General features: G+C 45.1%; 1 protein-coding gene across 1 annotated transcript in view; it reads right to left on the bottom strand.

Annotated features, from left to right (window-relative positions):
* Positions 1 to 2,973: 2,973 nt before the first annotated feature.
* Positions 2,974 to 14,074, bottom strand: part of FER1L6 (fer-1 like family member 6) — a 196,272-nt gene continuing 185,171 nt past the window's right edge. Inside the window, exons 40-41 of the mRNA XM_002710764.6 lie at positions 7,186 to 7,286; positions 2,974 to 4,842 (exon numbers count right to left, since the gene is read on the bottom strand). Of these exons, the coding sequence (XP_002710810.4) occupies positions 4,659 to 4,842; positions 7,186 to 7,286 (285 nt within the window). The 3' untranslated portion in view covers positions 2,974 to 4,658. The remainder of the gene's footprint in view (positions 4,843 to 7,185; positions 7,287 to 14,074) is intronic.

The following is a 14,074-nucleotide window of genomic DNA, read 5'->3' as shown; positions in this document are numbered from 1 at the left end:
TGGAAATGTCACCATGCCTCCACAGTGCCTAACATCCTCCAATAGCTACAGAGTCCTAAAATAAAGACCCAGCTCCTTCAGGCTGTGGCCCCTTTCAGGCCCCTCTGCCCCTCCTTATCATACCCACTCATTCCAGCTCCTCCATGTGCCTCGTTCCTCCTCACCTCCGGGCCTTTGCACACCTCCTCTTCTATCTGGAGTACTCTTCCTCCTCTCCACCCCTCCCTCCCCTCCTTCATCTCCCTCCAGGCATCACACAGGAAGTCTCCCTGACTGCCCTCCGGGAGATGGTCTCTTTTCTCTAGCACTTTGTCTCTGCTCAGTTCACTAATCGATTATTGCGTTCGTGAGTGATTGATTGATTCATGACGTCTCTCCATCAAGCTGTCGCTCCATGAGTTCCAGCAGGGACTCTGTCTGTATCTGTGTACATCTGTGTTCCCGGTGCCGATCACAGCGGCTGGTATGCGGGTGAGAGTGCTTGGTCACCTGCTGCGTGCATAAGCACCCAGGGGCCCCAGTGAAGCAGACCTTGAAATGCTCATCTCTGTGTCTCAGCAGGGAAAGAGCAAGAAAGGCATCACGTGTTTCAACCGCGGACAACAGGACCTGGATGTCCTGCCTGTGGGTTATGTGTTGTGGTTTCTGCTCCTGGTATTCATTTGTTTTGCTTTGTTTGGGGAAAAGAATCGAATTCAAATGTTGTAAATTTTTTTTAAAAAATCCTAAAACAGATTTAAGCTGCAAGAAAAACTATAAGCAGTGAAATGAGTAAGTTTAATTATATTTAAGAATATGAGTAGGGGGGCCGGAGCCGTGGCTCACTTGGCTAATCCTCTACCTGTGGCAGGCATTCCATATGGGCGTCGGGTTCTAGTCCCGGTTGCTCTGGTTGCTCCTCTTCCAGGCCAGCTCTCTGCTGTGGCCCAGGAAGGCAGTGGAGGATGGCCCAAGTGCTTGGGCCCTGCACCCGCATGGGAGACCAGGAGGAAGCACCTGGCTCCTGGCTCCTGGCTCCTGGTTTCGAATCAGTGCAGCACCAGCCATAGCGGCCATTTGGGGGGTTAACTAATGGAAGGAAGACCTTTCTCTTTGTCTCTCTCACTGTCTATAACTCTGTCAAATAATAATAATAATAAAAAAAGAATGTGAGTAGGGACTCATGTTCATTTCTTGGGAAATGAGCTTTCTTATTTTTCTGTTTTAAACTGTACTATGTTTAGGAGCCAAAGTGTCACAATTAGGCACAGAACACTATTTTATTCATTTAGGTTTTACATACAGTACCAGCACACTTCGGCATAGAACATTATTCTATTATTTTTTTACATGCAGTACAAGCAACATCCTATGTATAGAACACCAGACATGGCTGATTCCAGAATTATACTTGCCCACCACTTCCTCTCACACATCGTTGGTGATTACATCGTATCCAAAAGCGTTAGATCTTCTGTGAAAGGCTCTTCAGGAGCTGGGTGTCTTTTGATAACAAAGGAAAGTTGATGAGCTCTAATTAAAGAGTTACAATTTCTAGCCTGCTTTTATTATGTGTTTGAACAATGGGCACTGTCTTTTCAAGAGTTCACCTGTTATCTTCCTTCCAGAATCCAGCACAAAATTCATTTTACTTCCAAATTTACCCTAAAATAATGCTGCTTCCCTTTTCAGCAGTGTCAGAGCCATATGTTGTGCTTTTTCTAAAACTTCACCTACGAAACATATCCCGTCTGGAGAATTCTTGGACAACTCATAATTTGAAAGTAAAACAGCATCTTACAGAGCCCTTAGAATGCAAAATCCATGGCAACCAGGGTCAAGTTTGTTTTATTTCTGCTATATCCTCAGCACTTTAGAGATTCTTGGTAAGTATTGTTAAATGAACACATGCAAATCTATATGTAATTATTATATATTTTCTATTAAAAATAATGATGTCCATTTGAGAAGTTTTCGGAAAAACAGAAAGACAAGAAGGAGAAAAGACACTACTGCTTAGAGGTGATTACTACTAACATATTGGTATATTTCTCTGGACTTTTTCCTATACAAGTATATATATCTGCCTTTTGCAACATGCAGTACATACAGTATTCTAATCTATTTATATATTTTATTGTACTGTATTCTGTGCATATATTCCATGGCATCAAGTACTTTCAACTACATCACTGACAATGGTTGTGCATCATCACACAGTAAGAATGAGCCACAGTTTGTGGAGCCAGTCCCACTAGGAAACACTGCCAGTGCACTACACTCCATGCTCTAGTTCCCAGCGTTTCAGGAAAACAGGGCATTAGAGTTTCTAGGCATGGGCATATATGTGAATTCAATGAATTCAGTCTCAACAGAACATCCTGCAAACTTTCTTTGACATATCAGGAACATTCTAGAATGAATTCCCATGGATAAGTGAACATCTTTTTCGTTAGAAGGGTTCTATCTGTGCAAGGCCGATAGAACAGTAGCCCTGGTGCTCCTGGTGTCAAGAGGGGAACCCCAGCCGGTCTCCTCAATGATACCAAATGGTTTTTGACAGACAGAAGAAGTGGTTACCATGTTTATTTCTGTATGAGGTCAAAAATGTTGCATAGGAATTAAGGCTAAACATTCCATTTCTTCTGTTCCCTTATTAATCTCAGAAAAGCAGGTTCTCATTTTAACTGCCTACCTTAGGGAGGGTGGCAAAACTAGTCTGTTAGGAAAATCGGAGGTTTGCTTTCCGACAAGGGCATAGAGTATTATCTCTAAGACTCATTTTTTTTCAAACTTACCAAGTCTTTATTCATCATATGGAAATGATTTCTTTATGTCAAATTTAAAGTGTTACAAGATCCACACTTGAATGATCAGATGAAAATTCTCTTTTTTTAACTTTTATTTAATAAATATAAATTTTCAAAGTACAGCTTTTGGATTACAATGGCTTTTTCCCCCCATAACTTCCCTCCCACCCACAACCATCCCATCTCCCGCTCCCTCTCCCATTCCATTCACATCAAGATTCATTTTCAATTCTCTTTATATACAGAAGATCAATTTAGTATATATTAAGTAAAGATTTCAACAATTTGCACCCACAGAGAAACATGAAGTATAAAGTACTGTTTGAGTACTAGTTATAGCATTAATTACATTGTACAACACATTAAGGACAGAGATCCTACGTGGGGAGAAAGTGCACAGTGACTCCTGTTGTTGACTTAACAATTGACACTCTTGTTTATGACCTCAGTAATCACCCTAGGCTCTTGTCATGAGCTGCCAAGGCTATGGATGCCTTTTGAGTTTGCCAACTCTGATCATATTTAGACAAGGCCATTGTCAAAGTGGAAGTTCTCTCCTCCCTTCAGAGAAAGGTACCTCCTTTTAAGACTCATTTTAAAAGTAATTCATGACTAAGACTCGTGGTAGAACCATATGTTGGTTAGACTCATGGTAGAACATATGTTAGGCTGTGCTAATTTGTGCTAGGAATAGTCATTCGTATGATCGTCTGTGGGAACATCATACTTTGTGGGGTCTGTATATGTAGCAAAAGAGAATTCCTGGGGCCGGCACTGTGGCATAGCAGGTAAAGATGCCGCCTGCAGTGCCGGCATCCTACATGGGTGCTGGTTCTAGTCCCGGCTGCTCCACTTCCAATTCAGCTCTCTGCTATGGCCTGGGAAAGCAGTAGAAGATGGCCCACGTCCTTGGGCCCCTGCACCCGTGTGGGAGACCCGGAAGAAGCTCCTGGCTTGGGATCAGCGCAGTTCTAGCCTTTGTGGCCAATTGGGGAGTGAACCAGTGGATGGAAGACCTCTCTCTCTCTCTCTCTCTCTCTCTCTGTCTCTCCCTCTCCCTCTCCTTCTCTCCCTGTGTAACTCTGACTTTCAAGTAAATAAATAAATCTTTAAAAAAAAAGAGAGAGAATTCCTACTGATAGCAGTAGCATGGAGCTCTCCCAACACTCCCCAATGATGATATTTCATGTGTATTATAACAGGTTGTAAAATTTCTACTTGGAAATTGCCATACAGTATTAATAAACATGAATTTCTCTAGCACTCACTATTACTACTGAACATGTTCTGCGAGTGTTGATTTTAATGGAAAACTAGGAAACCCTTGTATCTAGATGGAAATGTCAACAATGAAGTATTTTGGATGATTTATAGGAAGCTTTTCCAAGCCAGTTCCACAGTCTAAACAGGTGAATATGTTCTGTAGACTGTGCGGATTAAGCAAGATTAGGGTGTATGGAGCAGGTTAAATACTTGTATCTAGTAATTTGCTGAAATGCCTTTAGCCCAGAATTAAATCTCTCAGAATGCAACAACTGCATAAAGAAAGCATTCACCTAAGTCAATTTGAGGTCACTGTTGATTACCCTGAGGTGAAACACTCATTATTTCATGCTGCCTTTGGGCCAAAGCATGACTTAAGACATAAATGTGCAGAAATGGCAGGAGTTGGGGAAGAAGGGACTCTTCTCTTCCACCTCCTCCAAGAGCTGATCCGTCCTTGGAGACAGGGACGGGGCCGTGGGCCCTCTCAGTCTAGACCCTCAGCAGTCGGCAGAGGAGTCCACCATTTGCGTTCTCAGACAATCACAGACGAGGAGAAAAAGAGAGGCCTTGTGACAAGGCAGGGCCTGGGTCTTCCGTGGTCCTCTATGAGCCCCCAACAATCCTTCGGCTGATGGCTCCCGGCAAGGTATAGATGAAGAGGACCAGGAAGATGATGAGGATGATGAGGATGAAGCCGATGATGATGTACTTCTTGTAATTTTTCCAGATCAGGTGGTACAGGCACTTGAACGGGCTCAGGAACCAGGAGAAGGAGGTGTTGGGGCGGCTGAGGGGGAAGAGAGAGAATCAGGAAAGGGGTTCATGCTGTCAACACGCAGCACTCCCCGATCTTGGTATCCACAGGGGATTGGTTCTAGAACACCCCCCGGAGATACTGAAATGCACGGACGCTCCAGCCCCTTGTATAAGATGGCACAGTATTTGCATATAACCTACACAATGCTCTCATGTATTTTATATCATCTCTAGATTACTTATAATACTGAATATATGCAAATGCTGTGTAAATAGTTGTTATACTGCATTGCTGAGGGAATAACAACAAGAAAAAATCTTTACATGTTCAGTACAGACACAATTTTCCCTCAAGAATTTTCTCTCTGTGGTTGGTAGAAATCCTGGCTGTGGGATCCTGGATATGTATCTCCCACTTTCTGAGGACCCACAAGGAGACGTCTGAGAAGAGCAGAAGAAGACGATGCTGTCTGAAGCAGGAGCAATCTAATGTTTGGGCAGTCATGATTTCTGTGTCATTTTAAGGTTGGTCTAGGACAGAGGAGGAGTTTAGAACCCAGCCAGAGGTCCCATTACCCTCCGTCTATCTGACCGTAACCAACTCAAGTCCCACTTTTTCCGTGACACCATCCCTTAGTCCATAATGATTCCTCCACTCCAAATTCCCATCCCACCTACCACCTGACTTACTGCCTTTTTGAGTCTAGCATATTTGTCTTCTACACTCTTCCAGCTACTTCATGGGCCTATGCTATTTGTCCTTAACCAAATCAAAATGCCCTGGAAGGCGAAGCCTATGTTTTATATTTCTTCTGTGTTCCCCAGTGTTCTTTTAGTAGATGCTAAATAAATAATTTTGAATTAATGAATAATTAACATTTACTATGTTACTAACACTGTAATAGATAAAGGGTGTGTGCAGGGACAAGGTCACTCATCTTGAGATTCCTGGGGTCTGGGAAGGGGTAGGGCAAATAAAATTTAAACACTATTTTGCATACATATTTTACATCTGTATCTATCTACTTTTTGTTTGAGATGTAACCAAGGATTAAGTTGAATAATCCTCTTTTCCAATAATTTTACTTCTGGCAATTTATTTATATGAAGGTAATGACTGATAAATTTCATTTATCACAGGGGCCAGTGCTGTGGCATAGCAGGTAAAGCCACCACCTGTAGCACTGGCATCCCATATGTGTGCCAGTTCGAGTTCCAGCTGCTCCATTTCCAATCCAGCTCCCTGCTAATGGCCTCAGAAAACAGTGGAATATGGCCCAAGTGCATGGGCCCCTGCACCCATGTGGGAAAACTGCAAGAAGTTCCTGGCTCCTGGCTTTGGCCTGGCCTAGGACTGGCTGTTGTGGTCATTTGGACAGTGAACCAGTGGATGGAAGATTTCTCTCTCTCTGTAACTCTGCCTTTCAAATAGATAAATAAATAAATATTTGCAAAACTTCATCCACAATCATAATGGAGAATAGGTGGATATAAGTTAAGTGTCCAGGGCCAGAATTGTTGTGCAGTGGTTTTAACTGCCACCTGCTCCACCGGCATCTCCTATCGGAGCACTGACTGGAGACCCAGCTGTTTTACTTCAACCCAGCTCCCTGCTAAGGCACCTGGGAAAGCAGTAGACAGGTGTCCCAAGTGTTTGGGACCCTGCAGCTCATGCAGGAGACCCAGATCAAGTTCCTGGCTCCTGGCTTCAGCCTGGCCCAGCCCTAGCTATTGCAGCCCTTTGGGGATTGAACCAGCAGAAGGAAGCTCGCTCTCTCTCCCTCTCTCTATCTCTCTCTTTCCCACCCTCCCTCCTTCTCCCTCTCTCTTTTCCTCTCTATACCTCTCTATCACTTTGTTTTTAGGTTTTTGGTTCTTCAAACCAAACGTTGAAACAGTTAAATGTCCAATTATGGAGTGATGACTAAGTCAATTATGGGCATCGAGCCTACTAAATATTTCAGAGCCATTAGAAATCCTATTTCTGACAACTATGGCAGTAACATAAAACTTTCCAGTAAGGATAAAGGAAACAATAAGGCAATTTTGCATGCATAGTTGGAGAAGAAGTAGGAAAATATTCATGTGAAATTCATAGTCACATGAAAAAATCTGTAGAGAAAATATATGAAATATTCTAGAAAGATCTCTGTGGTAATTTACAGACTAGCTCCCTTTCCATCTGCCCAGCACTCAGTAAAGTCTTTAGAGTGGTGGTCAGCTGTAGAAACAAAAATCCACACAGGTTGGACCACACCAAATGACTGCCTTCTGGCTTCTAGTTCTCCCGAGAGATGCTCCAAAGAAACACGTGCACACTCCCACACCAACAGGGCTGCAATTCCGATGTCACCACCCCCACAACTCCACTCACTTGGGCTTGGCCAAGGGCTCTGGCTCCTTCCTGGCCTTTCCGACTGGATTCTTCTCAGCTTCCTCTGCAGTAACGAGGTGGAACTCAGCCTCAACCTTGCCCTGCAGAAAGACGAAGCGTCAGTGTCTAGTCCCACTGATCCACTGGGGCCACGCCAACTTCTGGAAATGATATCATGGTAGAGAATGCCAGGAAGTATTTTGACAATTATGCTGCTTTATTTTGGGAAATACACATTCTGTTGCCTTTTAAATCTTGGAAGAAGCCATTTTTATAATGAACAATTAAAAAAAAACCCACGTGGGAGGAGTGGGTTCCATGGGTATACTCAGATACACACACATTCTTAACACAGGCTACTCTGCTCATAATCTTTTAACATGTGAAGAAATAATAGTAATTGTAGAAACTCAGTCGTAATTAGGAAGGGGTCCAGTCCCGTAAGTGCCGGGACCTTTCCATCTGCTACTTTCTTTTCTGTCAGTTCTCAAGAGGAACTTGGTGGGCGTGGCCTTAAATTTGCCAAATGGCTTTTCTGTCATCCTTTGTTTTTGTTGTCCTCTTCATTAATTAGAGTTCTCTCTCCCGCTCTCTCTGTCTCTTCTCTCTCTTTCCCTCTCTCTCCTCTCTCTTCCTCTCCTCTCCTCTCTCTCTCTCTCTCTCTCTCTGAGTACTGTCATCTTTCCTCATGCCCTCTCAGCAGGAAATAGTCCCTCTGGTTTGAAAACTGTAGGTAATATGTTTCTTCAGTGCACTGTACCAGAGTTGTTGGCCGTAGTAAGTCTTGCATCATCAGAGGAAGAAACAGGACTCCTGTGAAAGTTAAGAGTAATTCTTGCTCACCCATTCACTCACTGTTATAGGGGACCCTCTATGCCAGTCATGTTGTAGGCACTGAGGACTTAACAATGATGATGAAAAGCAGAACCCCCGATACCCTGGAGCTCCTGTTCTTGGCAAAGGACAGCCTTCCTCCTCCTGCTGGTTTTGGTTTTGTGCATTGAGATTCAAGATGATAGGAGGGAAGCAGAATTGCTTGGAGACTGGGTCATCATCAAAGTATTTCAGCACATATGGTCATTTGTAGAGCTTCCCTCTCTCTCTGAACCACACATAGATTGGGCGTTATTTGACTTCTGAGGCTGATTTCTTACCTGGTAAAAAAGTCTAAGATTCTGCTGAGCCAGCTGGCTTATGTTTACTTACCTATTCACCCTGACAAAGCCAGAACTTCTTACAAGCAAACTTGGTTACTGGAAGGAATGGCAATGCAATCATGGCAGAAATTAGACAGAAATAGAGTATTTGCAATAAGGTTAAGGGGATGGATGAAAGAAGAGTGACATGCTGTCTAAATTAGTAGAAAAGTCCAATGGGCTTTTATTATAGGTGAAACTGTGAATTCAAATACAGGTAGTCTCATTTGTTCCTTGAACTTGAACCCTGGGCCAACTCAGGTTAAGCATTAAATGCCCTCTGATCCAGAGATGTTCCTTAAAAATGTACATATGTGATTGCTCATTCAGAAACTTTATTTCTGTAGGCAGTAACTTGCATGTATACTTATTGAATTCTTTATTTGGTGGAAGGTTAAGATTGTGATTATGAAATAAACTGAAAGTATGTCATTGTAAAAATTCAAAGAAAAATAAGAAAGGAAGGAGGAGGAGGTGTGGGAGCGTGGGTAGGTGGGAGAGTAATGTGGAAAGTATCATATGCTCTTAAATCTGCATATATATGAAACGCATGAAATTTATTCACTTTATATAAATAAAAATTAACACAAGAAATATCAAGAAATGTCTGAAATGTTTGAAAAACATAGAGAGAGGAATGCAATGCTTCTATTGATTTTAATCACTCTTCCTTGGAATTATCAACATTGGATAGTAATACAACTATAATGCTTTATTGATTTATTACTTTATTCTAGGTTAATTCCATCTATCTATCTATCTATCTATCTATCCATCCATCATCTCAACAAGTAAGGTAGGTGTCCTTTGTGTAAATGGATAAATGAGGCCATAGAGGTAAAATAACTTTTCCAGGGTCACATATACAATATCCAACCAAATGGAATTTGAGCTCTAGTTTCAGTGATACCAAAGTTCATGCTCTTTACATTATATGAAGCTGCTTCCCAACTTATTTACCAACTATTCCGATAATTAAACTAAAAGGGTTACAAAGTCCTACCCAACTCTAACCTGAGAAGACTTTATGACTGTCTTTTAAAGACACTTGCCTTCTTTTATCTCCATTTCCTCAATGTTGCCAGTGGCCAGATGCTCTCTCGAGCTAGCTGGTTCCAACTTCTAGGGTATATGAAAGGCAGTAATGGCCCAAGGAGCCCTTGCAAGATGTGACAGATAGAGGAAAGTAGCCCAGAACTCATGGCAGACAGGTTTCCAATACATAGAAAGTGCTTAATTCCAGACGTCTTTCAGAAGTGATCTAAGGTCCACAGAGCAGTAGTTTATATCTGAAAGCTTCAATGAACTCCTCTAATTTTAAGGAGAGTTGGCTTAAGGGGAGCTAACCAACTGTAAGGCTGCAGAATGCTTAAGCAAAGGGGTAGAATTCTGTTCTCTACTGCTTAGTGATAATAGGCTCACTCATGCCCTATATGGTGCCCCATGCATACATTCTTCCCCTTAAAGCCTTTGACAATCTGACAAAGTAGATAGCATTTTAATTTCCACTTTACAGCCAAGGAAATCAAGGCTTGTGGGTGGATACTAACTTGTGTAAACAGAACTAGGATTTGTACTCAGGTTCTCTGACATCTGCAGCTTTATGTGTCCAGATGGATCTTTGTTGTGGAAGAAGTGGTTATTTACTTGACAAAGAGTAGATATGCCTTTTCTGAAATGTTCAAGAGGAGCCCCAAAACCTTGCCATCGCTCTGGTATTAGTATATACATTTGAACTCCCTCTATGGTCTGCCTTGGATAACTTAAGGAATAGCATAACACAGCATAGCATAGCACAGCATACAGCATACAATTGAGCAAGCAAGATTTAGTGTAGACAGATCTGAATTAGAAAGCAGGCTGTAGCAGCTAACTGATCTTGGGTAAGTTGCCTGTCCTCTCTAAGTCTCACTGTCCTGATCCTACAGATGTTAATAACATGTACCTCATAATGGTGCCTTGAAAAAAGATCAGTGAAATAACACATAATCCCTCCTTAGTCTAGGTCCTGGTGAGTAGAAAATCCTTTAAAGTGATAGTTGTTACCTCTCACAATATTTCATCCACAGAAATACTCAGTTTAATAGAAAATATCCGTCTTACTAAAATGCCCAGGAAAGTCCCACAAGTCCAGATCCTTAACAGAAAGAAAAAAAAATGCCAAGGACGGGAGGCAAGTAATACTAACTTAATTCTTTCCTGGGCATAGGATTCATCAGTTATTATCACAGAAAGCCCTGCTCTGGCCTCACTGCCCTGCCTGAGTGGTCACAAAGCATTTACTGGGTGTTGGGCAGGCAGCAGGGGGAAGTTCTCCGTGTCCCAACAATGCTGTTCCTGACTGCCTAGCTCTGCGCATGGAGGGTCTCGCATCCCACTCCAAACATCTGTGTGCAGCCTGGCTCCAAGTAAAGGGTGTGAAGCTAATAATATCCTCCAAATGTAATTTAAAATCAGAGCTAAAAAAGCTGGGCAATTGTAGAGACTGTCTGTTAACCTGAAGACATCTGTGGATGGGGTAAAATGATCAGGAAAGTTCCCGGAGAGCACTGTGGATCTGCAGCACTCATGCATTCTTCGTAGGCTTCAGACTTCACTGCTCCCAGAGAAGGGATGCCTGGGGAGGTTGAGAAGTGAGTGTGTTCAGAACAGACGTGCCTTCTCCAGCCACAGTCACTGTTTATTAAAATCAGTCCTGGGGTGGACACTGTTGCAATGGGTTAAGCCACTCCTTGGGATGCCTGCATCCCATATAGAATGCTGGTATTGAGTCCAGCTCTGCTTCTGATCTAATTTCCTGCTAATGCACACTGTGGGATGCATCAGAGGATGGCTCAAGTACTTGGGTCCCTGCCACCCATGTGGGAGAACAGGATGCAGTTCATTCTCCTGGCTTTGGTCATGCCCAGACCTGGCTATTGAGGGCCTTTGTGGAGTGAAGTAAAATAGAGGATAGACGACTTCTCCCTCTCTCCCTTCCTCCCTCCCTTCCTCCCTCCCTCCCTCCCTTCCTTCCTCCCTCCCTCCCTCCCTCCCTCCCTTCCTTCCTTCCTTCCTTCCTTCCTTCCTTCCTTCCTTCCTGTCCTTCTCCCTCTCCCCTCTCTCTCTCTCTCTCTCTCCACTTCATAATAAATAAAAATAAATAAACTTTTAAGAAATGTTCAAACACAACCTTCGGGGGGGGCATTTGGCATAGTAGTTAAGATGTCTACCCCTCATCAGAGTCTGAGTTCAGATCACCACTCCACTCCCCTTCCTGCTCTTGTCACCTTAGGAAAAGCAGGCTCTTGCTGAAGCTGTGGGGTCCCTGCCCCCACGTGGAAGACTTGACTCAGGCTTTCTGCTCCTGACTTCAGCCCTGCCCAGCCACAGCTATGATAGGCATTGTCGCTCCCCCTCTTCATGGAGGAACGACACTAAGTCCTGCCTAGGCTTCATATCCGAGTCACGGCACCATTATGTCGCTCCCCCTCTTCGTGGAGGAACGACACAGGACCCTGCGCTGTTCTTTGGTCTGCTCGGCCCTCCCCGGGTTTGCTGCTGGTTCTTCCCGGGTTGGCTACTGTCCCTTCCACCTCCGTGGAAGGGCGGTTCCCCCTGGCCGCTTTCCCCACTTCCGCAGGGGAGCGGCACACCGCCGGCTGGCTTTCTCGGGGGCTGCACAGGTGTTCCCCTTAGATGTTCCTGGTGCATGCCGTCTCTCTCCTCCTTTATAGTCCTCCTCTGCCAATCCTAACTCGGCTGCCCACACGCCGAGTACGCTGCTCTCCAATCAGGAGCAGGTCCTACAGTTTATTGGTTGAACTGGAGGCAGCTGTGCGGAAGCTGTTTACTTCTCTCCCAGCGCCATATTGTGGGAGAGCAGATGCATAGAATAAGTCTTAATTCCAGTAACTCAGTCCAGTCCGGGCTGCTCCCCACAGATCCCCCTTTCTTTTTATTTTTTGGCGTTGATACGCGCCTGTCTTCGGTGTCCCGCGGCACACACTCTGCTCTACTTGCTAGAGTTGCCACAGGTTCTTACAAGTCCTATCAATCAGGCAAACCGAATCCGGGTCCTCTCTTCGCCATGTTGTGAGGAGGTTTTTAGGCGCTGATGCGTGCCTGTGTTCAGTGACCTGCGGCTCATACTTTGGTCGAGCTGCCTGCTGGCGCTTACCGCCTTAATCAGGCAGACCGAATCCAAGCCTCCTAATTGCTGTATTGTGGGGAGGCCTTACTGATGTTAATTCGTGCCTGTCTTCAGTGACCTGCGGCACATAAGCTGCTAGCCGCCCGCAGATGCTCATCGCCTCACTTAATCAGGCAGACCGAATCCAAGCTCTCACATTGCAGTGTTGTGGGGAGGCCTTATTGATGTTAATTCGTGCCTGTCTTCGGTGACCTGCGGCGCATAAGCTGCTAGCCGCCCGCAGGTGCTCATCGCCTCACTAATCGGGCAGACCGAATCCAAGCCTTCTAATTGCAGTATTGTAGGGAGGCCTTTCTATTTCTCTATTTCTCTATCTCCGGGCATTCCTATTTCTCCCATTTTACTTCTGTCTGCCAACATTCCCATTTCTCTCATTTTACTTCTAAACTTCTGTTTCTCTTATCCCTGCGACTTTCCGGCGCCCGCCCCGAGGCTGCTTCTCGGCCGCTTTCCGGCTCTGAGCCGCTTCAGCCCGCGCCTCTCTCATCTGCGCGGCTTCTCGGCTCTGCGCGGCTTGGCTTTGCGCGCACACTCCGCGGTCTCCACGCTAGCCCCGCGTTCCCTATCTACTTGTGCCCCGCACGCTCTGTCTGCGCGCGGCAGCCTCCGCGAGTCACACAGCGTGGCTTACGTCTCCGCCATTAGCATTCAATCTAAGTTCCCCGGGCTAGCCTGGCGAATTCAACCCAGCTTACGTCTCCGCCCCACGATTTGACTTCCCGTCCTTTGCTCCCCGGGCTAATCAGACGGATCCCAATCCGGCTTACGTTTCCGCTTCTGGTTTCAACTTTTCGCCCCCTATTCCCGGGCTAACTTGAGAATCCCAAAGTGGCTTTCATTTCCTGCCTCGGCCTGCCCCCCGCGGCTTCAATTTCCCTAACATTTTTCTCTACCCGGTATGTTTCCCCAAGCTTTCCTCCAACAATACTCCTCCCTCATTTCTCCTGGCCTCTCCCCACAGTCCGCATCCGAGTCTGTTTGTTCTAGCTTTCACTTTCGCTTTCGACCTTAGAGATTCTCCCAGCCTCCCCCCGTAGTCCGTATCTGAGTCTATGCCTAGGCTTTCAATAGCTTCTTCCGGCACCTTTTTCGTCCGGCTTTTCCCTAGGCTGTTTGCTAGTCTCTCTCTCCGATATTTTCCCTAGGCTGTTTGCTAGTCTCTCTCTCCGATATTTTCCCAGTTCTTCCCGTTTCTTCCCTCCTAAGTTTGTTATCCGTCCTAGGTTTCCTATCCGAGTCACGGCACCATTATGTCGCTCCCCCTCTTCATGGAGGAACGACACTAAGTCCTGCCTAGGCTTCATATCCGAGTCACGGCACCATTATGTCGCTCCCCCTCTTCGTGGAGGAACGACACAGGACCCTGCGCTGTTCTTTGGTCTGCTCGGCCCTCCCCGGGTTTGCTGCTGGTTCTTCCCGGGTTGGCTACTGTCCCTTCCACCTCCGTGGAAGGGCGGTTCCCCCTGGCCGCTTTCCCCACTTCCGCAGGGGAGCGGCACAC

Source organism: Oryctolagus cuniculus, chromosome 6 (genome assembly GCF_051225735.1).
Source record: "Oryctolagus cuniculus isolate XC-2025 breed Fujian yellow rabbit chromosome 6, ASM5122573v1, whole genome shotgun sequence".
In the NCBI taxonomy this organism is placed as follows: Eukaryota; Metazoa; Chordata; class Mammalia; order Lagomorpha; family Leporidae; genus Oryctolagus; species Oryctolagus cuniculus.
The sequence above is the reverse complement of the archived record's forward strand: the minus strand, read 5'-3'. Positions and strand labels throughout refer to the sequence as shown.